Here is a 27,430-nt window from a genome sequence, read left to right on the forward strand (position 1 = left end):
ACCAGTATCAATAGCTTGGTTTGTATTTTTCTATCCTCCTTGCTCATACAAATATACCTGCACACAAAGCAAACAGAAGGATGTTTCTGTTAAACAAGTTATTTTGTTTTGTTTAACAGAAATAGGATTATGCCTAAATTTATTCTTATGCATCACTCTGAAGTTTATTTCCTTTATTAAGATTATGGTTAAAAGGATTATGATTTACATAAAGATGTATGAGATGAACAATGTCTTAAAGGACAGATAGGTAGAGACAGAATTATAATTGAAGAGATAAAAAAGCATCCCAGGAAGGTGGGGGTGGGGGGAAGAGAGACACACAGAAAGGCCTATAGGTTGGAGAAGGAAAAGCAAATGTATATATTTAACTGGTGCCAGAAGAGAGAGGTTTGTGTACAGTACAGGCATACCCCAGAGATACTGTGGGTTCAGTTCCAGACAGCTACAATAAAGTGAGTCATTTGGATTTTTTTGTTTCTTGGTGCATATAAAAGTTGTGCTTACACTATACTGTAGTGTGTTAAGTGTGCAATAGCATTATGTCTATAAAAACAATGTCCATACTTTAATTTGGTTAAGGTATAGCTAAAAATGCTAAAGGTCAGCTAAGCCTTCAGTAAGCCATAATCTTCTTGCTGGTGGAGGGTCTTGCCTCCATTTCTGATGGCTGCTGACTGATCGGGGTGGTGGTTGCTGAAGGCTGCAGTGGCTGTGGCAATTCCTTAAAATAAGACAACAATGAAGTTTGCCACATCAATTGACTCTTCCTTTCATGAAAGATTTATCTGCAGCATGCAATGCTGTTTGATAGTATTTTGTCCACAGTAGAACTTCTTTCAGTACTGGAGTCCATCCTCTCACTCTGCTGCTGTTTTATCAACTAAGTTTATGTAATATTCAAAATCCTTTGTTGCCATTTCAACAATGTTCACAGAATCCTCACCAGTAGTTTCCATTTCAAGAAATCACTCTGCTCATCCATAAGAAGCAACTCCTCATCTGTTCAAAATTCATGAGATTGTAGCAATTCAGTCCCATCTTCAGGCTCCACTTCTAATTGTAGTTCTCTTGTTATTTTCACCCCATCTGCAGTGACTTCCTTCACTGAAGTCCTGAACCCCTCAAAGTCACCCATGACAGCTGGCATCCACTTCTTCCAAACTCCTGTTACTATGGATTTAATATGGGTATTTTTACTTCCTCCCATGAATCACAAATATTCTTTTTTTTTTTTTTTTTTTTTTTAATGGAGTCTTGTTCTGTTGGTCAGGCTAGAGCGCAGTGGCACAATCTCAGCTCACTGCAACCTCCGCCTCCCAGGTTCAAGCAATTCTCCTGCCTCAGTCTCCCAACTAGCTGGGATAATGGGCACCTGCCACTTTGCCCAGCTAATTTTTGTATTTTTAGTAGAGACGGGGTTTCATCATATTGGCCAGGCTGGTCTCTAACTCCTGACCTTGGAATCACGCATATTCTTATTAACACCTAAAATGCCAAATCCTTTTCAGAGGTTTTCAATTTACTTTGCCCAGGTCCATCAGAGGAATCACTATCTATGGCAGCTACAGCCTTTTGAAATGTATTTCTTAAATAATAAGCCTTGAAAGTCAAAATCACGCCTTGATCCATGGGCTGTGGAATGGATGTTGTGTTAGCAGGCATGAAGGAAACATTTAAGTCCTGTACATCTCAAGCTCTACAGAAACTCTCCATCAGAGCTCTTGGGTGACCAGGTGTACTGTTAATGAGCAGTAATATTTTGACAAGAATTTTTCTTTCTGAGCAGTAGTCCTCAAAAATGGGCTTAAAATGCTCAGTAAATCATACTGTTAATAGATGTGCTGTTATCCAGGCTTTCTTGTTCCATTTATAGAACACACGCAGAGTAGATTTAGCATAATTCCTTTTTGAGATGGAGTCTCGCTCTGTTACTCAGGCTGGAGTGCAGTGGCATGATCTCTGCTCACTATAACCTCCGCCTCCCAGGTTCAAATGATTCTCCTGTCTCAGCCTCCTGAGTAGCCGGGACTACAGGCACCCACTACCATGCCTGGCTAATTTTTTGTATTTTTAGTAGAGATGGGGTTTCACTATATTGGCCAGGCTGGTCTTGAACTCCTGATCTCAAGTGATCCTCCCACCTTGGCCTCCCAAAGTGCTGGGATTACAGGCATGAGCCACTGTGCCTGGGGCTATTTTTTTTGTAGTTTTAGTAGAGACAGGGTTTTGCCACATTGGCCAGGCTCGTCTTGAACTCCTTGCCTCAAGAGATGTGCTTGCCTCGGCCTCCCAAAGTCCTGAGATTACAGGCATGAGCCAGCATGCCTGGACTATTTAACATAATTCTTTTTTTTTTTTTAGACAAAGTCTCGCTCTTGTCCCCAGGCTGGAGTGCAATGGCACAATCTCAGCTCACTGCAACCTCCAACTCCTGGGTTCAAGTGATTCTCCTGCCTCAGCCTCCTCAGTAGCTGGGATTACAGGCACCTGACACCAGGCTCAGCTAATTTTGTATTTTTAGTAGAGACGGGATTTCACCGTGTTTGCCAAGCTGGTCTCAAACTTTGGACCTCAAATGATCCACCAGCCTCAGTCTCCCAAAGTGCTGAGAATAGGCATGAGCCACAGTCTTGGCCCATTTAGCATAATTCCTGTTTTGTTTTGTTTTTTTGAGAGGGAATCTTGCTCTGTCATCCAGGCCGGAGTGCAGTGGTGCACTCTCGCCTCACTGCAGCCTCCACCTTCTGGGTTCCAGTGATTCTCCTCCTCAGCCTCCCAAGTAGCTGAGATTACAGATGTGCGCAACCATATCCAGCTAATTTTTGTATTTTAGTACAGACAGGGTTTCACTATGTCGGCCAGGCTGGTCTCAAACCCCTGGCCTCGTGATTCGCCCACCTCGGCCTCTCTTAAGTGTTGGGATTACAGGCGTGAGCTACCACGCCCAGTCTATTTAGCATAATTCTTTTTTTTTTTTTTTTTGAGACGGAGTTTCACTCTTGTTACCCAGGCTGGAGTGCGATCTCGGCTCACCGAAACCTCTGCCTCCTGGGTTCAGGCAATTCTCCTGCCTCAGCCTCCAGGGTAGCTGGGATTACAGGCACGCGCCACCATGCCCAGCTAATTTTTTGCACCTTTCATCTACCTTGAAAATCCATTGTTTAGTGTAGCCACCTTCATCAATGATCTTAGGTACATCTTCTGGATAACTTGCTATAACTTCTTTTTTTTTTTTTTTTTTTTGAGATGGAGTTTCGTTCTTGTTACCTAGGCTGGACTGCAATGGCGCGATCTCAGCTCACCACAACCTCTGCCTCCTGGGTTCAGGCAATTCTCCTGCCTCAACCTCCTGAGTAGCTGGGACTACAGGCACGCGCCACCATGCCCAGCTAATGTTTTGTATTTTTAGTAGAGACGGGGTTTCACCATGTTGACCAGGATGGTCTCGATCTCTTGACCTCGTGATCCACCCGCCTTGGCCTCCCAAAGTGCTGGGATTACAGGCTTGAGCCACTGCGCCCGGCTGCTATAACTTCTAAATCAGCGCTTGCTGCTTTACCTTGCACTTTTAGGTTATGGAGACAGCTTTTTCCCCTTTAAGTCTCATCAACCAATCTCTGCTAGCTTCAAACTTTTCTTCTGCATCTCCCTCACTTCTCTCAGCTTTTGTAAAACTGAAGACAGTTGGGGCCTTTCTCTGGAGTAGGCCCTAGCTGAAGGTAATATTGTGGCTGGTTTGATCTTCTATCTATCCAGACCACTAAAATTTTCTCTATATCAGTATAAATGAAACTTACATCTGTTGCACTTTCTATTTTTCAGGTGTTCACTGGAGTAGCACTTTGAATTTCCTTCAAGAATTTTCCTTTTGCATTCACAACTTGGCTGTTTGGTACAAGAGGCCCAGCTTTCTGCCTCCCTCAGCTTTTGACAGGCGTTCCTCACTAAGCTTAATCATTTCTAGTGTGGATTTAAAGTGAGAGATGGGCGACTCTCTTTTTCACCTCAACACTTAGAGGCCATTGTAGGGTTATTAATTAGCCTAATTTCAATATTGTTGTGTCTCAGGAAATGAGGCCAGAATAGAGCGAGGAAATGGCTGGATGGTAGAGCAGTCAGAACACACACAATATTTATTAAGTTCATTGTCTTATATGGGCACAGTGTGTGGTGCCCCCAAACAACTACAATATTAACATCAAAGGTCACAGATGGCATATCACCATACAGATATGATAATGAAAAAGTTGAAATATTGTGAGAATACCAAAATATGGCACAGAGACACGAAGTGAGCACATGCTGTTGGAAAAATGGTGCTGGTGGACTTGCTGGACACAGGGTTGCCACACACCTTCAGTTTGTAAATAATAGTATCTGCGTAGTGCAGTAAAGCAAAGCACAATGAGATATGTCTGTCATCAAACCAGAGCAGAAAAGGTCATCGGGCCACTCCATTCCCCTTAAGTACCTGCAATCCGGGGTACAAGAGACCACTCAGCAAAGGGTGCTCCACCTGCTTTACCACCTCAGCTCCAGCCTTCTTGGAATCGTGCTGTGTGACCACGGAGGAGAGTCTGTACACATCTAGTGTGTACTCTCTGAAGAGGAAGGGAAGAGGGGATAGCTGTAAACCTGGGCCTAGGCCTCAGTTTCCTAGGGCAATCTAAAGCACATTAATTTACTTCCCTAACCTTAGTGTAACCTGGATCTCAATTTTAAAAATATTTTTTAATCACTGACTTTCTTGTTCTTCTTCCCCCCCCCCTTCTAATATTACATGCTTACTTAATTATGTTCTTGCTTAAGAAATTCCAGAGAGGAGGTTGAGGATTCAAAAACTACCTATCAGGTATTATGCTGATTACCTGGGAGACAAAATTGTCTGTAAACCAAACCCCTGTGACATGTAATTTACTCATGTAACAACATGCACATGCACCCCTTGAATCTAAAATAAAAGCTGGAAAAAAAAAAAAAAAGAAGTTCCAGAGGCTAATCTTGAAACAAACTAGGCATGGAGCCCAGATTGCAGAATCCTCCTGCTCAGAGGGAGTCTCAATTAGTGCGTTATCATGAGGCTGAAGTCAAGATAACACCAGCCATACCTCCCAACGAGCAATTATGCAAGACAGCCATCAGAACAGACACACAGACCCTGCGTTCTGCACCACTCCTGCAGGTCTCCCATACAAAGTTTCCCTTTAAAAACATTAAGGCAAAATTCAGAATTTAAGATGGTACTTTAGAACACTGGTCCACCATCTTCTCGGTTTGTTGGCTCTCTGATTAAACCTGCTTTTCTTCCTACCAACCCTTGTCTCTTGTATCTGGCTCTCAAGTGGCTGGGCAGCTGAACCCGAGTCCAGTTATACCAGGCCATTCATATACAGCACTGTCTGGTAGCTTCTAAAACGTGACACACCTATCCTCTCATCTAAAATATTACTTTATTTTTATGGTTTTCCTTTTATCTTATTATTATTATTTTTTGAGACAGGGTCTTACTCTGTCGCCTAGGCTGGCATGCAGTGGTGTGATCACAGCTCATTGCAGCCTCAATCTCCTGGGCTCAGGTGATCCTCCCACCTCAGCCTCTAGAGCAACTGCAACTATAGGCATGGGCCACCGCAACTGGTTAATTTTTCTATTTTTTGTAGAGACTTGGTTTCACCATATTGCCCAGGATGGTCTGGAACTGCTAGGCTCAAGTGATCTGCCTACCTCTGCCTGTCAAAGTGCTGGGGTTATAGGTGTGAGCTACAGTATCTGGCTTGCTTTCCTTTGAAGAGGGCTTTAATCACTATTTTTCTTCACTTCTGGAAAATGTTCTGCTGTTATCTCTTGAAATACTGCTTATCTGCTATTCTCCTTTAGTCTCTTCATCTGGAATGTCTTTTCAACTGATGTCAAAATTTCCCAATCTATTTCTGTTTTTTTTTTGGTTGGTTGGTTGGTTTTTGAGATAGGATCTTGCTCTGTTGTCCAGGCTGGAGGTTGCAGTGAGCCAAGATTGTGCTTGGGCAACAGAGTGAGATGTTGTCTCCAAAAAACAAACAAACAAAAATAAACTGAAATACATGTGAGAAATAATGAACAAGACAAGGAATAGGATACCTATCACCCAGTTTTAAAAAAAAGGACCTAGTCAGGCATAGTGGAGCACACCTATAGTCCCAGCTGCCAGAAGCTGAGGCAGGAGGATTGCTTGAGCCCATGAATTTGAGGCTGTAGTGAGCTCTGATCATGCCATTGCACTTTAGCCTGAGTGACAGAGATTCTGCCTCAAAAAATAATAAAAACAAAATCTTAAGGCTGGGCGTGGTGGCTCATGCCTATAATCTCAGCACTTTGGGAGACTGAGGTGGGTGGATCACGAGGTCAAGAGATCGAGACCATCCTGGTCAACATGGTGAAACCCCGTCTCTACTAAAAATACAAAAATTAGCTGGGCATGGTGGTGCGTGCCTGTAGTCCCAGCTACTCGGGAGGCTGAGGCAGGAGAATTGCTTGAACCCAGGAAGCAGAGGTTGTGGTGAGCCAAGATCGCGCCATTGCACTCCAGCCTGGGTAACAAGAGCTGAAAACTCTTGTTTTTGAAACTCCGTCTCAAAAATAAAATAAAAATTTAAAAAATGATAAAGAAAAAGGACCTAAGGATTACTTCTGAAGCTCCTGAGCAGTCCTCCACAATACTCTGCCACTTCTTCCTTCAGAGTAACCAGTATCCTTAACACCTGTGTTTCTTTCCAGTATTACATTACATTTATATCACTATAAACAATGTGTTATAAATATTCTTGTGTATTTTGGTATAGAAGTTTCTCTATATATGCCTAGCAGTAGAATTTCTGGATCACCAGGGATTTGCATCTTGAACTTTAGGGATGATGCCTATTTGCGCTTTTATCAATTTTTTTCTTTAATTTTGACATTATTTTAAATTTTTGCCAATTTGGCGAGTACAAAATGTTTTCTCACTGTGGTTTTAATCTACATTTCTTTGACTAATAAATGAAGAGATTAGTAGCTTTCCTTATGCACACTGGTCATTCAGGTTTCTTCTGTGTAATGCCAGACTTTTTCTACTGGATTGACTTTTTTCTTTTTTTTTAAACAAATGATTCTGTAGTTTCTGAAATTTAAGACTGAATATTAATTCTTTGCTAGTTACATGTGTTATACATTTCTTCCAGTTTGCGGCCTGTCTTTATACTTTACTTCTGGTGTACTGAAGTTCTTAACTTTAATGTAGTGGAATTCATTAATCTTTTCCTGTGATTTGTGCTTTTGGTATGTCTTGTTTTTCCTACCCTAAGATTATGAGATTGTACCATATACTGTCTTTTAGGTGTTTTGTAGTTTGGTCTTTACAATTAAATCTTTATTCCACTTAGAATGGAAGGATCATTTTTTTTCTGTATTGATAATCAATTGTTTCGACACCATTTTTGCTTTAAATGTTTATTCTTTCTCTGTTAGCCTGCAATGGCAGCTCTGTCATGTCAAGTTTCCATGTTTGTGAGGATCTATTTCCTAACTCTCCATTCTGTTTCATTGGTTAATTATCTATCCCCAGGCTAATCCCACATACATAAATGACATAGAATTTGGTATCCAAAAAAGTAGAAAAATGGGCAAAAACACTTGCACAGGCACTTTACAAAAGAGGAAATCCAAATGGCCAATAGAAACATGAAAATAATTTTTAACTGATATTTTACACCTATACTTGCATGGTAATCTAGGCAATTTCAACCTAGATTTCGGGGTTGAAAATCCTTCTCTTTCTGAATGTTGGGCTCAAGCAATCCTCCTGCCTCAGCCTCCCTAGTAGCTGGGACTATAGATGTGTTCCCTCCCTTCCCTCCTTCCCTTCTGTCCTTCCTTCCTTGTCTCTCTCTGTTGCCCAGGCTGGAGTGCACCTCCAGGGTTCAAGTGATTCTCCTCTCTTAGCCTCCTCAGCAGCTGGGATTACAGGTGTCTGTCACCACATCTGGTGAACTTTTTGTATTTTTAGTAGAGACGGGGTTTCACCATGTTGGCCAGGCTAGTCTTGAACTCCTAACCTCAAGTGATCCCTCCACCTTGGCTTCCCAAATGGTTGGGATTACAGGTGTAAGCCACCTTGCCAGCCTAGTGCTCCTTTTAAGAAATGTGAAGCTATTCTGATTGCTGACATTTCTATGTTATTTCTTCTTCTTTTTTGAGACAGAGATTTGCTCTTATCACCCAGGTTGGAATGCAAGTGTGATCTCAGCTCGCTGCAACCTCTGCCTCCTGGTTAAAGCGAGTCTCCAGCCTCAGCCATTGGAGTAGCTGGGATTACAGGTGCTTGCCACCACTTCTGGCTAAATTTTTTGTATTTTAGTAGAGGCAGGGTTTCGCCATGTTAGCCAGGCTGGTCTTGAACTTCTGACCTCAGGTGATCTGCCCACCTTGGCCTCCCAAAGTACTGGGATTACAAGTGTGAGCCACCACACCTGGCCAATTTCTTTTGTCCCGTTGGGAGTTTGTAGAGTATTTTTTGTCCTCAGTGTTTTTTTTTTGTTTTGTTTTGTTTTTTGAGACGGAGTTTCGCTCTTGTTATCCAGGCTGGAGTGCAATGGTGCGATCTCGGCTCACCGCAACCTCCACCTCCTGGGTTCAGGCAATTCTCCTGCCTCAGCCTCCTGAGTAGCTGGGATTACAGGCACGCGCCACCATGCCCAGCTAATTTTTTGTATTTTTAGTAGAGATGGGGTTTCACCATGTTGACCAGGATGGTCTCGATCTCTTGACCTTGTGATCCACCCGCCTCGGCCTCCCAAAGTGCTGGGATTACAGGCTTGAGCCACCGCGCCCGGCCCATGTCCTCAGTGTTTTAAAATATCAAGAAAATATACTTTAATGTGGATTTACTTTTACACATTGTGCTAGGCACTTAATGGGCCCTTTCCATCTGAAACTCATGTCCTTTAATTGTCCTTATTTTCACGAATTATTTCATCCTTAAATTATTTCATTATTTCCTTCACTTTGATTCTCTCTTCTCTTTTCTGAAACACATATTCAAATATTAGACCTCCTGGCCTAGTATTCTAATTTTCTGACCTTTTTCTCTCTTTTTTTGTTCTTGTGTTCTATGAGACCAGAAAACCAAAGTTCAAGAACATACAATTCAATGATCCTCAAGGTGCAAGTAGTGTTCAGTGTTCCATATAGTATATTTTGTAGATTCTAAGATGCATATTTTTTTTAACATTTAACATTCTGAAAACTAGATGAGTCTTATAAACAATGGGATGTTATACGTTAACATTTTTGACAGTATCTAAGCGTAACTGAACTATAGTATCTCTGTATTCCCATTTTTACTCTAATCACTGAATATTCTTGATTAAATTGTCTGTACATTGCTACATTTAGTATAAAAAATTTTATCCAGCATTTTTAGCTGTTTTCAGCAGGCTTCAATACCTAGTCTGCCAGACTGCTAGAAACAAAAGTCATTATCCATATCTCAACCACTATTACATTTTTTGTCCATCTTTCTGGTCCACATTTTGGGCAAATTTCTTAGTACTACTGTTCAAATCTCTAATTTTCTCTTCAAGTATATTCGGTCTAGAGTTGATCCTATTTATCCAAGACTAGGTTTTTTTTTTTTCCTTTAATAACTGAAATTTCCATTTCCAAGATTTCTAAATGATTCTTTTTATTTTATATGTTCATGTTTCACTGCCTCTCTGTCCCTTGGTTATTATTTTTATTTATTTAGAAACAGAATCTCACTCTGTACCCCAGTGCAGTGGCAAGATCTCAGCTCACTGCAACCTCTGCCTAGCGGGTTCAAGAGATTCTTGTGCCTCAGTTTTCCTAGTAGCTGGGATTATAGGAATCCACCACCACACCTGGCTATTTTTTTTTTTTTTTTTTTTTTAGACTGAGTTTTACTCTTGTTACCCAGGCTGGAGTGCAATGGCGAGATCTCGGCTCACCGCAACCTCCACCTCCTGGGGTCAAGCAATGCTCCTGCCTCAGCCTCCTGAGTAGCTGGGATTACAGGCATGCACCACCATGCCCAGCTAATTTTTTGTATTTTTAGTAGAGACGGGGTTTCACCATGTTGACCAGGATGGTCTCAATTTCTTGACCTCGTGATCCACCTGCCTCGGCCTCCCAAAGTGCTGGGATTACAGGCTTGAGCCACCGCATCCGGCACTTTTTGTATTTTTAATAGACACAACGCCATGTTGGCCAGGCTGGTCTCGGACTTCTGGCCTCAAGTGACCTATCTGCCTCAGCCTCTCAAAGTGCTGGGTGGTTATTTTATATATTTTTTTAATTAGAAAAATTTTTTTTTTTAGAGATGGGGGCGTCTCACTATGTTGCCCAGGCTAGTCTCATGCAATCCTCCCACCTCAGCCTCCCAAAGTGCTAGGATTACAGGCATGAGCCACCAAGCCCAGCCCTATTTTCATATTTTTTCTATCATTGCGGTGTACGGAACAGAAGGAGCATATCAAGTGTGCACTACAAACCCATCTTCCTATAAAGTCGCTTTTTTGTTTTCCTTTCTTTGAGACAGAGTCTCACTCTGTTGGCCAGGTTAGGGTGCAGTGGCATGATCTTGGTTCACTGCAACCTCTGCCTCCCAGGTTCAAATAATTCTGCCTCAGCTTCCCAAGTAGCTGGGATTACAGGTGTGTACCACCATGCCTGGCTAATTTTTGTAATTTTAGTAGAGATGGGGTTTTGACCTTAGGTGATCCACCTGCCTCAGCCTCCCAAAGTGTGGGATTATAGGTGTGAGCCACCATGCCTGGCCCTAAAGTCATTTTTGTATATAGAAAAATGCCAAGTGACTTTGAAGCAAGATAGCTTTATTTATCCCACCTTCCCATATCCCAAATTCTCTTAAGTTCTTGGAGAATAAAAACTATGCCTGTGTTCTTCACAAGGTATAACTCCAGGTCCTAGACTAATGTCTGGCACATAGTAAGAATTCAATATGTACTTGCAAGACTCATTCCCTCACCATCTTCAGGTTTCTGCCTAACGTCATTTTAGTAGAGAGGGCTTCCCTAACCATTTCTTTCAAATTGAAACCCCCCATTTCCTGAAAACTTTCTCCACCCTGGCCTGTCTGCATTGTTTCAGAAACTGCCTTCTGATACACACATAACTTATTATTTACTGTCTGTATTTCTTTGCCAGAATGTAAGTCCCATTAGGATAAGGACTTTTGTTTTGTTTCACTTTTGCATAATCAGTATCCAGAACAGTGTTTATCATATACCAGGGGCTCCTTAAAGATTAAATATAAAAATGAATAAAATTCAGGAACTCTACAAAGGCTGAAGATTCAAAGATCTGTTTATATAAGGATGTTTATATGCTTTATTTATTCATTTCATTTCTTTTTTTTTTTTTGGAGACGGAGTCTTATTCTACTGCCAGGGTTGGAGTACAGTGGTATCTTCTTGGTTTACTGCAACCTTCACCTCCCAGGTTCAAGTGATTCTCATGCTTCAGCCTCCCAAGTAGCTGCCATTACAGGCATGTGCCACCACGCCCAGCTAATTTTTTTGTATTTTTAGTAGAGACGGGGTTTGGCCATGTTGGCCAGGCTGGTCTCAAACTCCTGACCTCTAGTGATCCGCCCACCTCCAAAGCACTAGGATTACAGGCGTGAGCCACCACACCTGGTCCTATTTTTCTTTTCTTTTCTTTCCCTTTCTCTTCTCTTTCCCCTACCTTTTTCTTTCTTTCTTTCTTGAGATGGGGACTTGCTATATTGGCCAGGGTGGTCTTAAACTCTTAGCCTCAAGCAATTCTCCCAGCTTGGCCTCCTAAAGTGCTCAGATTACATGCATGAGCCACCCCGCCCAGCCTACATGCTTTCTTTAAAGCCCTAAATGTATCAACAGTGAGGAACGGTAAAGAAAATTATATTAGATACAATAAAAAGAGAAATTTACTAGTAAGCAAGAGATCTGGGTTCACATCCTGACTCATCTACTTACTAGATATATAAACTTGGAAAAGTTAAATTTGAATTAATTTCCTTATCTGTGAAATAGGACAAAATAAGGCTTACTTTAAAAAATTGTTCTAAGGGTTTAAATGCAGAAGTGACTAGTAGAGTGATATGTACTTAGAAATCCGCCGGGCGCGGTGGCTCAAGCCTGTAATCCCAGCACTTTGGGAGGCCGAGGCGGGTGGATCACGAGGTCAAGAGATCGAGACCATCCTGGTCAACACGGTGAAACCCCGTCTCTACTAAAAATACAAAAAATTAGCTGGGCATGGTGGCGCGTGCCTGTAATCCCAGCTACTCAGGAGGCTGAGGCAGGAGAACTGCCTGAACCCAGGAGGCAGAGGTTGCGGTGAGCCAAGATTGCGCCATTGCACTCCAGCCTGGGTAACAAGAGCGAGACTCCGTCTCAAAAAAAAAAAAAAAGAAAAGAAATCCATATCTGAGGTTTTAAACATTTTTTACTGTGGAGACAATGAGGCAGCATGCAGGAATTGCTTAAGAAATGGTAAGTTAGGCATTAGGATGCAAAATATCTATGCTAACATTCCAAATATGAACAAAACTCACAAAGATAAACAATAATAATTGTTAGGACGGTGAGAAATATTTTTCTTTCACATTTCTTTTATTATTTGGTAAGGCTAGAAGAGAAAGGGAGGCTGAATTATTCACCATCACACTCCCATATCCTGTAAGTTCTACAAGGCCAAGGACGTTGTTATGGTTACGTTCATATCTCCAGCAAACAGGACACTTACTAGTCAGTACACTTCTGATAGATGAATTACAAAGACAAAGAATTTAAAGTTTTAAATGGGTCATGCCAGACAGCTTCTAATCTAAACGTAAAGAATGCCTGCACTCCACAGGCCTGTAATTAGCTAGAACCACCAGAGCCACAAGGAAGGGGGATGATCAAGCACTTACTTGCTGAGCTGGTAATCAGTGCCTTTGATGAACTTGAGCTTCTCCAAGGGTACACCAATGCTCTCCAGCATTGCTTTGATCACATTCTCATAGTAACTAACTCGGAGTTCTAGAAGTTCCCATGGGGCTTTCATGTTATCCAGGTATGCGTGGAGGTCCGCAAACAGAATTGTTACCTGGACAAGGAATAAGGGGTCACCAAAATGTTAATTTGTCCAAGTCCCTCCAACCTCTCTCCTCCAGCTCCACCCTGTCCTTGTTAAGTTTCTCTTGGGTCTCCCTTGGGTCAGTCCCCAAGGGCTTATAGCATTAGTTCTTACCTCACATCCTGCCTTCAGGAAGTCTGCAATCTTTGACATGGGCACAAAGTAAGCCACATGTGGTTTGCCAGTGGTTGCCGTTCCCCAGTAAATTTTAAGTTCCCGCTCCTTCAGTATCTCCTTTAGCTTCTCTTCCCCGAGAACCTCCTGTTGTGGAAGCAGAAGAGTTGGTTTAATGCCGGTGCCCCACCTTGCTCATCCTTTACCCTGTGACAAGGAAAACAAAAGCATGTGTCACTGGAGATCCTGGCTCAGAGCCATCAAGGGGGTCCAGCCATGCTCTGAGTGCAGAGAGCCAATGTAAGTTGGTACTGCTGCTAGTATCACCCCTGATATTGGGGAATGGGGACATGCCCCTAACTGCACTTTGCCTCCAGCTACTTGTAAACCAAAACTAAATTCTAAGACCCCCAACTGACTGAATGGATCCCCCATTTTGGCCAGTGGGATCCCAAAGAAACCTAAAAAACTAGTTCAGGCCAAGACAGAAAGGAAGGGTCTGACATGCCTCATTATACCCTCCTCCCTTTGAAGTATATTTATTCTTTTTTTTTTTTTTTTTTTGAGACAGAGTCTCACTCTGTTGCCCTGCTGTAGTGCAGTGGCACAGTTTTGGCTCACTTCAACCTCCACCTCCCAGGTTCAAGCAATTTTCCTGCCTCAGCCTCCCAAGTAGCTGGGATTACAGGCATCTGCCACCACGCCCAGCTGATTTTTGTATCTTAAGTAGACAAGGGGTTTCACCATGTTGGCCAGGCTAGTCTTCAACTCCTGACCTTGTGATCTGCCTGCCTCAGCCTCCCAAAGTGCTGGGATTACAGGTATGTGCCACTGCAACTGGCTCTTTTTTTTTTTTTTTTTGAGACAAGGTTTTGTTCTGTTGTCCTGGCTAGAGTCCACTTGGGCAAACACAACTCACTGTAGCCTCAACATCTAGGCTCAAGCAATCCTCCTACCTCAGCTGAGTAGCTGGGGCTACAGGCACATATATGCCTGGCTAGTTTTTTCTGTTTAGTAGAGATGAAGTCTCACTATGTTGCCTAGGCTGGTCTTGAACTCTTGGGCTCAAGTGATCCTCCGGCCTCAGCCTCCCAAAGTGCTGGGATTATAGGCATAAGCCAGCCCACCTGGTGATCCTCTGGAGTTTAAATACAGCAGACCAGCATTAACATTAAAATACAGATAGTAAGACTGACAAAACAAACTCTCTGTAGCAGTAAGATCCCAAATTCCAACCTGATTCTGCTATAGCACCACATGAAAGACAGCAGACCCTGAAAGAAATCAAAGTATTTTACCCCAAAAGATATTTCTTGACATATTTTTAAATGGCCCTACAAACTTGTCTCTTGGGGAAATGTGCATTCTGTAGAGAAATCTACCTTTATGAAATCTTTTCTGGAGAGTCTGACACCTTTTAAGATCAGATAACAGACATTCACCATCAATTCTCTCTGAAGCCACTACCTAGAGGCTTCATTTACAAGACAAGAAGCTTGACTTCCACAACCCTCCTTATCTTTTTTTTCTTTTTTTTTTTGAGGCAAGTCTCCCTGTTGCCCAGGCTGGAGTACAGTGGTGTGATCTCTCACTGCAACCTAAAGCGATTCTCCCACCTCAGCTTCCTGAGTAGCCAGGACTACAGGCACGTGCCGCCATGCCCAGCTAATTTTTGCATCTTAAGTAGAGACGGGTTTCATCATGTTGGGCAGTTTGGTCTCAAACTCCTGACCTTGTGATCCACCCACCTTGGCCTTCCAAAGTGCTGGGATTTACAGGTGTGAACCACCTAGCCACCTAACCCTCCTTATCTTAATTCAAACTGACTTCAACTCTTCAGGCAGAGTTTAACTCTTTCAACCAATTGTCAATCAGGAAATCTTTGAATCCACCTAGAAACTAGAACCCCCATCTCCTCTCTGGGCAAACCAATGTACACCTTAATTGTACTGATTTATGTTTTTGCCTGTAACTTCCAACTCCCCAAAACATATAAAACCAAGCTGTAACCCAATCATCTTGAACACATGTTCTCAGGACTTCCTGAGACTGTGTCAGATGCCATGGTCTTTAACTTTAGCAAAATAAACCTCTAAATTGATTGAGACTTGTCTCAGATACCTTTTTTTTCCCCCAAGACAGAGTACTCTGTCGCCCAGGCTGGAGTACAATTGTGTGATCTCTGCTCACTGCAACCTCCACCTCCAGGGTTCATGCCATTTTCTTGCCTCAGCCTCCAGAGTAGCTGAGATTGCAGGTGTGCCCCACCACACCTGGCTAATTTTTTGTATTTTTAGTAGAGATGGGGTTTCACCATGTCAATTGGGCTGGTCTCGAACTCCTGACCTCAAATAATCCACCCGCCTCAGCCTCCCAAAGTGCTGGGATTATAGGCATGAGCTACCACATCTGGCCTCAGATACTTTCTGGTTTACATATCTCTAAGTCACTCTCCTTCCTTTCATAGCCAATTTCTTTAAACAGTTGTCTCTTCTTTTGGTCTTCATTTCCTAGTCTCCCATTCCAATTTGAATTCCATGCCACATCATACTGTGATAACCTGCTTTTTGCCAGCTAAAACCAACTCTTTCTCAGATTAAAAGCTGTTCAGGCTTTATGTTAGCTTCTTGAGCCAGACAGACTCCACCTTAGCTTCTTCATATTAGTTATTTTCCCACCATCAAGTATGTAACTATAGTATGTAGCTGGGGCAGTCTGACACTGGGCACCTCCAGGAGTGAAGTAGTTGATAAGTGGCTGAGTTACGTGGTACCAGCAGAGCCTGGGAATGCAGGTGCAGTCGAATGCCCAGAACCCCCATTATCTATAAGTTGTATGTCTCTTATGACTTTACCCCTCGCACCTGGCACTGTCTTATTTCTCATGTACCAGTTTATCTTTTAACTTTTTTGCTTACTCTGCTTTTGTGAAAAATTCGCTTCAGCTAGGTTCTCCCTCCCCTTCAAAACTAGGGTATAAAAGACCACCTAACTTTTTCTTAGGTGCCAAGAGAATTTTGGGCGTTAGCCACCTCTCAGTTGCCAGCATAGTAAAGGACTCATAATTCAATCTCAGAGTGTGGCACATTCCTCGACTCACTCGGGTACAACAATACTACTAAATTCCGTATCACATCACATATACTCTTGCTAAGATCACAGAGGACCTTCACATTGCTAAATTCAATGAGTATTTTTTAGTCTTCACTCCCTCCCAGAGGTACTCTCCTTTGGTCTCTTTTATTTTATTCTCTAAGTTTTCCTCTTCTCTGCCTGCTTGGATTTCTTTGCAACTGTTCTTATTTTTCCTAGTCATTAAATATTAGCAATCTCTGGGGCTCTGGTCTTTTTTTCTTCTCTACATTCTCCTTAACTGATCCCCTTCAGTTGCTTCAATTGCTACTGTGAGCCAGTAACCCTCAAATCTCCTGCTCACATCCATATACAGGACCATGTCCTTGTGGTCAACCCAATCGTTCAAAACACTACTCATGCTCTTGACTTCTTACTTCACTCCTTAACCATCTTTTTCACTGATAGTTTCACTCCTTGTTCAGTAAATGGTACCATCATTTAGAGTTGTTCAAGGCACTCCAAAACTGCTCTTCAACCCTCCTATTTCTCTCATCACCACCCAAATCCAGGCCCCATCAGATCACACCAGGATTACTCTCATATTCTCCTAACTGGTCACCCAGATCTACTTTTGCTCCTTCCAATCAATTTTCTTTTCTTTTCTTTTCTGTTTTTTTCTGAGATGGAGTCTTGCTTTGTCACCCAGGCTGGAGTGCAGTGGTGTGATCTTAACTCACTGTTCATTCTCCTGCCTCAGCCTCCCAAGTAGATGGAATTACAGGTGCCCACCACCAGGCCCAGGAAATTTTTGTATTTTTTTTTTTTTTTTTTTGAGACGGAGTTTCGCTCGTGTTACCCAGGCTGGAGTGCAATGGCGCGATCTCAGCTCACCGCAACCTCCGCCTCCTGGGTTCAGGCAATTCTCCTGCCTCAGCCTCCTGAGTAGCTGGGATTACAGGCACGTGCCACCATGCCCAGCTAATTTTTTGTATTTCAGTAGAGACGGGGTTTCACCATGTTGATCAGGATGGTCTCGATCTCTTGACCTCGTGATCCACCCGCCTCGGCCTCCCAAAGTGCTGGGATTACAGGCTTGAGCCACCGTGCCCGGCAATTTTTGTATTTTTAGTAGAGATGGGGTTTCACTATGTTGGCCAGGTTGGTCTTGAACTCTTGACCTCAAGTGATCTGCCCTCATGGGCCTCCCAAAGGCATGAGCCACTCTGTACCTGGCCCCTCCAATCCATGTTCTAAAAGGTAGCCAGAGACAGTCTTTAAAACCCAAAAACTTCTTTAAACTCATTTTCCTTTTTTAAGACCTTTTATGATTTATTTCTGTCCTATGACAATATTGGAAAAATTCTAATAGGCCAGTATATGTAGCGTCTCCTCAAGTTATGGTTTTAGGAGGCTGTTAGAAACCATGATATTGCTGGTTCGAGTCATGTATTAGCACAACTTGTTAAAATCCTGTGCTCCAAGTCTGTTGGCAGGTGATCCCGCATGCTCAAGAGCACCCCCAACTATGTGAACACTTGGAAGGTTATCATCACCCAAGAAGATGTCACATTACTTACCCTTTAAACCCTGAGTGAGGCCAGGTGTGGTGGCTCACACCTGTAATCCCAGCACTTTGGGAGGCCAAGGTTGGCAGATAACTTGAGGTGAGGAATTTGAGACCAGCCTGGCCAACATGGTGAAACCCTATCTCTACTAAAAATAGAAAAATCAGCCAGGTGTGGTGGTGCATGTTTGTAATATTCCAGCTACACGGGAGGCTGAGGCAAAAGAATCACTTGAGCCCGGGAGGCGGAGCAAAACTGTTTCAAAATAATCCCAAAAAACCAAAAACCGTGAGTCAATTCTAATAGTTTTGTGTATCTTAAGTCCCCAATCCACACTATTTTATAGGGAGGGAATAGGAAACTAAGACTCTAGCTAGGGGAAGCATGCAAATACCTTTGGTTAAAACTAAATTGTGAATGGAATAACCTAAATGTCCATCAACTGATGATGGATAAACAAAATGTACAAACATACAAGAGAGTATCATTCAACGATAAAAAGGAATGATGTTTTGCTAGGTGCAAAAACGGATGAATTCTGAAAATATTATGCTAAGCACAAAAAGACACAAGAAGACACATATTGTATGATTCTAGTTATATGAAATGCCCAGAATAGGCAAATACCTGGAGACAGAGAGATTAGTGTTTCCCTAAGGCTGGGAGTAGTGGGTAATAGGTAGTGTCTGCAAGTTTTATTAGTGTGATAGTTGCACAACTAGTGAACATACTAAAACTCACTGAATTGTACACTTTAAACGGGTGAATTTTATAGTATGTGAATTACATCTCAAAAAAAGAAAAAACAGAGCAGGCTGTGGCCCAACTGATGTATCACTGTTCTTAGAAGAAAGCCCTGGCCGGGCGTGGTGGCTCAAGCCTGTAATCCCAGCACTTTGGGAGGCCGAGGCGGGTGGATCACGAGGTCGAGAGATCGAGACCATCCTGGTCAACATGGTGAAACCCTGTCTCTACTAAAAATACAAAAAATTAGCTGGGCATGGTGTCGTGTGCCTGTAATCCCAGCTTTTCAGGAGGCTGAGGCAGGAGAATTGCCTGAACCCAGGAGGCGGAGGTTGCGGTGAGCCGAGATCGCCATTGCACTCCAGCCTGGGTAACAAGAGCGAAACTCCGTCTCAAAAAAAAAAAAAAAAGAAGAAGAAGAAAGCCCAATTTAAAATTGAACAGAATAAGACCTACAAGGTCCGGTGACTTGGTCCCTGCCTGCCTCTCCTAAACAAATAAACAATTAAAACGTATAGTATGTAGGAACAACAATGGAAAAAAAGGCAGAGCAAGGGATGGGGCAGTTCTGGTGTCAGAGGACTTGTTGTTTAAATAAAGCGGTCGGGAAATGCCTCCCTGATAAGGTGACAATAGAAGCCCGGAAAAGTCAAGTGAATACACAATACAAAAATTTTTCAGTGCTTCTTCATAACTTTGCTCACTCCATTCCAGCTAAATTAGCCACAGTTTCTGTTCCCTCCATCTGAAATGCTCTCCCTCTCATTCTTCCATTCTTCCTCTGGTTAACTCCTACTCCTGTAGTTCTTGGTAACAGTCGGAACAGACGTGGCCTGAGGGCGGGGGGAAATCTATTATCTTCAGCGCACAGTGTACAGGTCACTTCCTCAGGGAAGCCTTCCCTTCTCTCATTTCCCTTTAAAGCTCCCAATATAGCATCTTCCAGTACTTACTTGAACCCTGTAGTGGGTCATTTTTAACTTTTGGTCCCCTTCAGACAAGCTCTGGCAGGCCCTTGACGCATTCTGTGACCAAGCCCCCTATTAACCGCGGCCCTTAATGGGGGGTGGAGTGGGAGTCCTGGATTCAAAGCTCGGCTCCAACACAAGGTAACTGCAGCAAGAGGTGAGCCCGCTGTGACTTCTGTGAAACCCAGGGACGGACTGCTTGACTGACCGATCATCAGTGACATCTGCAACCTCTCTCAGAGCGGCCCCAGCGCTGAGTCCCCGGCCCTACACACTTAGAACCCAGTAATGGGGCTCAAAATCACTGAACCTCGGGCTCCTAGTCCCCCAACGGCGCATTTCCAATCCCCAGGCCTGACCTGCAGGTTCCGGGTGATAAGCTGCAGTTTCTCTTGAGGGCTGGGAGCGTCCCCCATGGCTCTGCTACCCCTGCTTCCCACACTTAGCTCGGCACCAGAGGCCTTTCCTGGGTCACCGTCGCCGCCGCGTGCCGGGAACTGTCACGCGAGTCCAGCCAGGTTGCATCAGCTGAGCTCGTCGCTCGGCTTGCTTGGCCTGAACCCCTCCCCTCCCGGCAATAGCCGGAAAAAGTGAGGAGCAGTAGAGAGTCGAGCAGTTCGATGAACCTGGAAAAGGTGGAGCCAGTGAGCAAGGAAGGCGGTGCGGAGGGCGGGGCTGACGCGCCTGCGCGGGGCGCAACCCTCTTAGAGGCGGGGCGGTTTTCTGCCAATCACTGCTGGTTTGCCCTCCCGCCGGCGTTGGTCGAGTGGAGTCCGGGTGGGGGAGGTCGGGGAGGGGGCGATAAAATGGCGCAGGGGGCGGAGTGAGGCGCAGTCGTTCGCCCAGGCTTTGGCCCGGCTTCCGGAGGTGAAGAGCGGGAGGGACAAGGGGGTCGGCGTTACCCGGCCGGGAGGGGGATGGGGGCGCCTGTTGCTTCTCCAAGGGGCTGCGCACGCCGCTGGCCCCTTGGAGGGACTGAGAGGCCCACGCCCTGCTGCGAGAAGGGCGCGTTCTAGCGCCTGAGGTGACGGCGAGGGAATGTCCCTGCCCCCCACCTTCAAGTCGGCGGGCGACAGATGCCCCTCACCCTGCTGAGGAAAAAGGAAGCTCCCTGGTCGTCTGAGAGTCGGGGGGCGCCGTCTGCAGTCTCTGCCCAGTGGGGGTGGGGACCGCGGAGGTGTAGGTGGCGGGGGACGCCTCAGCCCCGGCCGGCTGGGCGGGAGGCTGTTGCCTGCGGGAAGCTCGCGAGCTTCTCTACGGCGTGTCGTGGGTGGGAGCAGAAAGAGGGCGACGCTTTCCCCGGGAAGACTGGAGGACGGTGGTCCCCGGGAGAGAAGCGCCCCGCCCGGGCCTGCCGAGGGGCGAGTTTGCCCCTACGGGGGGAGGGTCAGGGAGCGAGAACCCTCGCTTCTCCCGCCTTCCGCGGGGAGGCGGGAATTCGCGCGGTCGCCGGAGGAGGGAGGGGCCGAGGCCCTTCCCGGAGGGAGACGGTCCCGGGCTGCGAGTGTGAGGGAGAGCCGAGGCGGTACCTCCAGAGGCTGGGCCTGGGCCACCCTTCCTCCGGGCGCTCGAGGGCTGGAAGCGGCGTCACCAGTTACTTCCTAGGCAAGTGGGACAGCAGTCGGCTGCCTCAGGGTGGGCCCCGCAGTGGTCCTGGAAGTGGTCGAATTGCCCACCGCCTGCCCTAACCTGATCGCCAGGTTTTTTGTGTATTTGTTAGGGACTCCAAGTTCTAGCCGACCTGCCTAAAATGTTTTAAAGCACATTTTCTTTTTAAAAAGAAACCTGTTGCTGCAGCTTAGCAAGTCTGTTCTCTGTGTCCCTGTGGGAGGAGAATCCTGGCACCCTCATCTAGTCAAATACTGCCTAAAGCAAAGATTTGCAGCCCTGGGTTGTTTTTTCCGTCCTGCAGTGTTTTTAGTTACCTCGAAGGAATTTGTAAAACTGTTACAGATCATTTCAGTTCATTTTGATTTTTTGTGAATGTTGTGTATATGTTATGGCGTGGTAAAGCCTGCTGAGTGTGTGCTTCACACGTACTGCATTTGGGAGAGGTTGGAAATCAGAGGCCGGGGGGAGGTCTTGTCCACTGGAAATAATCTCTGCCCTTGGCCGTACCTGTCAGAACCTGCTTGGTAATGGTCTTAATTTTAGAGCTTGAAAGAGTATGTGGGTTTGCATCTAGTGTTGCAGTTTTAGTGGCCTCAGTAAAATAAGGCTTCGTGCTCGAAGGCAGTAGGTTTTCTGAGGTGAGATAAAAATAGAAAGGGAACCAGTTTCTGAGGTTGCAACCAGGAGGTTCGAGAACAGAGAGAGGGGGTGGTAAACTGAAGTGTGAAGAAGGGGGTGGACAGGTGAGAGAGATGGGGAAGGACAGAATAGGGTCACAGAAAGGATGGGGTGTAGAGGAACTAAGAGATAGAATTAGGAGATCGGAAAAATATTCTTCCCTTAAAAATAAAGGGGTAAGGCCGGGCATGGTGGCTCATGCCTGTAATCCCAGCATTTTGGGAGGCCGAAGCTGGAGGATTGCTTGAGACCAAGAGTTCAAGACTAGCCTGGCCAACATGGCAAAACCTCATATCTACTGAAAATACAAAAATTAGTTAAGCATGGCAGACGTCTGCAATCCTAACTATTGGGAGGCTGAGGCACAAGAATCACTTGAACCTGGGAGGTGGAGGTTGCATTGAGCCCAGATCATGCCACTGCACTCCAGCCTGGGTGGCTGAATGAGACCCTGTCTCAAAAATAAAAATAAAATATAAAATAAAAATATAAAGGAGTCCCCATATTTTAAGTGGAGGTTACCAGGCAAGTGCCAGGAAAGGTGGTAGATAGTAGACAGAGATTTAAGTAACCCTTCTTTTGACAAGTAAGGCTGTCTTTGGAATTTCACTTAAGAACTTCAATTTTATCTGAGGATTCCCCCCCGCCCTTTGCACATTCATTAAACATAAGGGTTTTTTTGGTATAGAACTTTTAGGTTTAGACTGCTTTCATGAACATCCTCTTTTTCCTCATGATAATCTTGTGTTTGAAGTTAATAGAATTTAATGGGTGTTCTCATCTGTATTGAGGTCAGAGACTAAGTTAATTACTAAGGTCCAGTACCTCTATAAAGGATAGTTCAGTGAACATTAATTTGCAGAATTTGCCTGATGTTTCAGATGTCTGTCTAGGTCTTTGGTGACAATATGGTTGAATGCTGGATTAAACTAGATGAAACTAGAGCATACTAGATGATTTCGAGCAGGGTCTAGGGGAAGTTCCCTGCCAGTTTGGCAGTCTTTTTTCCTGAGGTTCCTATGCTTTTCTTAAGACTGACTCTTCAGGGGTCAGGGCAATGATGATGGTGGAGTGAAATAATAACTGTGGCCACCAGTTATTAGTCTTTTACATTGTGCCTCTAGTGTGCTAAATTTATGTTTGTGATCTCATTTAATTCTTGCCACAACCCTGTCAGGTAGGTACTGTGATATTTGAGACTTCACAGGGTATAATCATTGTCTTTCCCATTGACTTCATAATTTTAAGACGTTTTTATTATTTCAAGCATATAAAAAAATACAGTGGCTGGGTGTGGTGGCTCAATGCCTGTAATCCCAGCACTTTGGAAAACTAACGCAGAAGGATTGCTTGAGTCCAGGAGTTCAAGACCAGTCTGGGCAACATAATGAGATTCTGTCTCTACAAAAAAAGAAAAAAATTAGCCAGGTATTGTTGCGTGGTCCTGTAGTCCCAGCTACTCAGGAAGCTGAGGTGGACGACTGCTTGGGTCCTGGGGTTCAAGGCTGCAGTGAACTATGATCATACCACTGTATTCTGCCTGGGCAACAAACTTGAGACCCTATCTCGAAAAAGTAACAATTTTGAAACAGTATAGAAAGTAACATAATAATAATAATGAACATTTTAATGCCCACCATCCTGCTTTATCTTAGATTGCCATATTTGTTCCAGGTCTCTTCATGCTATTTTTTTTTCTTTTTTCTTGTTTTCCTTATTTATTTATTGTCATGTGGCCTAAGATGAGATACTGTTTTCTTAAGAAATAAAATGTTGGCTGGGCACAGTGGCTTACACCTGTAATCCCAGCACTTTGGGAGGCTGAGGCAGGTGGATCACAAGGTCAGGAGTTCCAAGACCAGCCTGGCCAAGATGGTGAAACCCCATCTCTACTAAAAATACAAAAATTAGCCAGGCCTGGTGGTGCACACCTGTAATCCCAGCTACTCGGGAGGCTGAGACAGAGAATTGCTTGAACCTGAGAGGCAGAGGTTGCAGTGGGCCGAGATCGTGCCTCTGTACTCCAGCCTGGGCCATAGAGCGAGACTCCATCTCAAAAAAAAAAAAAAGAAAGAAAACATTGTAGATATAAGTATAGTTACCCATGTGCCTTTGCCATTCCTCTTCTCTCTCCACCACCAGAGGTAACCACTATCCTGAATTTGGTATTCCTTATATTCATGCATATTTTAATAATTGTATGATGTATCCATACATAATATGTGGTAGTACTGTTTCTTTTTTTTTTTTTTTTTTTTGAGACAGAATCTGACTCTGTCACCCAGGCTGGAGTGTAGTGGTGCGATTTCTGCTCACTACAACCTCCGCTTCCTGGGTTTCAGTGTTTCTCCTGCTTCAGCCTTCTGAATAGCTGGGACTACAGGCCTGCACCACCACACCCAGCTAAATTTTCTTTGTATTTTTAGTAGAGATGGGGTTCTGCCATGTTGATCAGGCTGGTCTTGCTTGAACTCATGGCCTCAAGTGACCGCCCACCTTGGCCTCCCAAAGCGCTGGGATTATAGGCATGAGCCATCTAGCATATTGTTTCTTTAATAAAGTAATTGCAGGGGGAAAAGATCTGAAATCTTTAGATTAAAATACACATAAGATGTGAACAGCCAGTCACACTGTATGGACCTTATTTGGATACTGATCATTTTTTAACCTTAAAAAAAGTTAATAAGTTAACTTATTAAAATAAGTTAATAAGATAATTGGAAACCTGAACTATTTTATGATAAGGAATTCTTGTTATTTACAGATGAAATGATACGATGCCTGGGATTTGCTTCAAAATAATCCAGCAAAGTGGCGAAGTAGATAGGGTAACATTAGCTATGAGTTGATAGTTGTTGGGGTTGAGTGATGGGTGTGTGTGGGTTCATTATACTATTAAATTACTTATGTATATGTTTTACATTGTTTATAATAAGTACTTTTGAAAATGAAATAACATCAGAAAGAGAATTATTTGTACAAATTAAAGTTATCTCTTTCTCTATATACCATATATATGGTATTGTTTTGTATACTTTTGTTCCCAGATCTATTGAAACATAAGAGAAGCTCAGAAAAGCCTTTTTTTTTTTTTTTTTTTTTTTTTTTTTGCATCTGGATGTCATGTTGTATAGGAATTGATTATTGCAATGGTTATGAAAGATATTGGTCCTATTAAGGTGGCTTGAAATATTTTTCCAAGAGACCAAAAGCTCTCTTTGGTCTTTACTCTTGCAGTTTGTTAGAGATTGTACTGAATTTAGAAGGCCTGAGTTTGGATTCTAGCTCTGCCATTTGCTGACCAATCCTGAGCAAGTCTGTCACAGATGTAGTAGGAAAAACATTGCCTTTGGAATTAGACTTGGGTTTTTATCCTTGCCCTATCTAACATTATTAGCTATGTGTGCTTGGTTAAGTCACTTAATGCTTCTGAACTTTAGTTGCCCAAGAGGGAAAAATCTGTTGAACTCTCCATTTGGCCAACCAAGGGCTTCAGCTAGACCTTTTGTAAGGAGTTGGAATGGAGGGCAATGGCCCAGAAAGGGCATCTAAGAAATGTAGCTGTTTAACCCCAGTGCCTGTGATATTTGTGCCTGACAACCATAAACTTTCTGAAGTCAAAGAAGGGCATTTTCCAAAAGTAAACTTTTTTTCTAACTGCTGCCTAAAGATACAAACTAAGTAAAATAATTCAGTCATTAGTGCAGAGAAATTACTTTTCATAGAGGCATCTGCTTCAACACTTAGAACTCTCACAATTGCTAGAATATAGTATTGGTAAAATAAGTAGGAGCAGCTCTAAGTTTAATTACAACAGAAAACAATTTCCTTTTTTTTTTTGAGATGGAGTCTCGCTTTGTTGCCCAGGCTGACCTCAGCTCACTGCAACCTCTGCCTCCTGGGTTCAAGCATATCTCTGCCTCATCCTCCTGGGTAGCTGGGATTACAGGTGCCTGCCACCATGCCCGTTTAATTTTTGTATTTTTAGTAGAGACAGGTTTTCACCATGTTGGCTAGGCTGGTCTTCAATTCCTGACTTCGTGATCCACCTGCCTTTTCCTCCCGAAGTGCTGGGATTACAGGCGTGAGCCAGTGTTGCCCAGCCAGAAAATGATTTCTTTGATAAGATTAATTTTACAGAGTTGGATTGAAAGGTTAAATTACAATTGTAAAATGTGTCTTACAGCACCTGGTTTATAATAGGTACTTAATATTTCTTTTTCTCCCATTTTATTTCTAAGATGAGTAAGTTTAACTAAGTCCCTTCTAATTCTAAAATTCTGTAATCCCTCTCATTTCTTCTCTTTCTCTAGTACTTTATTGTCCGTACCATTTTGTATTATCTCATGTTGGTGCTTAATTTTCAGTGTTGTTTCCCTAACAAGATTATACATTATGAGGGTGGGAGCTATATCTTGAATTCTTGGAAATAATAAAGACACGTATCACACAGCTTGTGCTGTGTGATGATTGTAGCTCAAAAAATATCTTCTAAAAGAATATATGAACCAAAGTTAAAACTCAGTGTAGTATGGAGGGTCATGGAGTAGGGAAAATTTTATAGTTACAAGGCTACAAGGAATTTTCCAAATTACTGACTTTAGTGTATAAGCATTTCTTAATAGCTTCTCAGATATGTGAAATATTAGCTTTTTATCACCTTTCCCATTTGGAAAATATAAATTAGGTCTGTCATTAGCTATTTAAAAACTAGGTTTTAATTATACAAGTAAACATTCAAGTAGAAAAGTAAAATGATACAGAAGTCCAACCTTGACCTACCTTATGTTCCTGCAAGTTATAATAGTTATCAATTTTTGTTTGTATCTTTTTTTTTCTTTTGAGACAGAGTCTTGCTCTGTCATCCAGGCTGCAGTGCAGTGGCATGATGACTGCTTTCTGCAGCCTTGACCTCCCAGCTTCAAGTGGCCCTCTCACCTCAGCCACATGAGTAGCTGCTAGGAATACAGGTGTGTGCGCCACCATGGCTGGCTAATTTTTCTGTTTTTTTTTTTTTTTTTTTTTTTTTTTTTTTTTTTTTTGTAGAAACAGTGTTTTGCCTTGTTGCCCAGGGTTGTGTTTGTTTTAATGACCTTTTTTTTTTTTGCATTTATATATTTATATTGTAAAAGATTTTTATATGTGTGGTCATGATTAATTTTTAGATTTTGTTGGAATCTCAGACATTGCCTGGTCCCCCTTTTCCATCCCTTTCCTATTTTGTAAATGAGGAAACAAGTCCAGGTGGTCAATTGGCATACCCAAGTTATTGGAGCTGGCCAGTGATACAACCAGCACTACACCCCAGGTCTTTGGACTCCATCCTCGTATTCATCCTACTAAAGTAGATGGTAGTCTTAAGAAAGTACAAATTGTTGAGAGGAACAAAACTAGTTCCCTTAGTTGCATAATTTTTTTTCTTTGAAGATTTTTCTTTGGTGTTCTTGACGCAGAAAATCCAACTTTCTGGTATTACAAAAAAAATCCAGATCAAAATTAATACATCGAGCACCTTAAA

The 27,430-nt window shown here is 43.3% G+C and overlaps 2 protein-coding genes across 5 annotated transcripts in view; one reads left to right on the forward strand and one right to left on the reverse strand.

The window, feature by feature from the left end:
• Positions 1–20,249, reverse strand: part of YARS1 (tyrosyl-tRNA synthetase 1) — a 42,496-nt gene extending 22,247 nt beyond the window's left edge. For both annotated transcript variants that reach the window (XM_074380465.1, XM_003937553.3), the window contains exons 1-4: positions 19,983–20,249; positions 13,273–13,419; positions 12,953–13,128; positions 4,475–4,604 (exon numbers count right to left, since the gene is read on the reverse strand). In XM_074380465.1, the coding sequence (XP_074236566.1) occupies positions 4,475–4,604; positions 12,953–13,128; positions 13,273–13,419; positions 19,983–20,039 (510 nt within the window). In that variant the 5' untranslated portion in view covers positions 20,040–20,249. The remainder of the gene's footprint in view (positions 1–4,474; positions 4,605–12,952; positions 13,129–13,272; positions 13,420–19,982) is intronic.
• A 145-nt stretch (positions 20,250–20,394) lies between these two features.
• The window catches only part of S100PBP (S100P binding protein), a 44,074-nt gene continuing 37,038 nt past the window's right edge, over positions 20,395–27,430 (forward strand). For 2 of the 3 annotated variants that reach the window (XM_003937554.4, XM_039474301.2), the window contains exon 1: positions 20,395–20,490. The gene's annotated coding sequence lies outside the window, so the exon portion shown is untranslated. Of the gene's footprint in view, positions 20,491–20,807; positions 26,883–27,430 lie in introns of those variants that run through there. The other variant, XM_074380466.1, reaches the window with a different exon arrangement.

The sequence above is a fragment of the Saimiri boliviensis genome, chromosome 11 (assembly GCF_048565385.1).
Source record: "Saimiri boliviensis isolate mSaiBol1 chromosome 11, mSaiBol1.pri, whole genome shotgun sequence".
In the NCBI taxonomy this organism is placed as follows: domain Eukaryota; kingdom Metazoa; phylum Chordata; class Mammalia; order Primates; family Cebidae; genus Saimiri; species Saimiri boliviensis.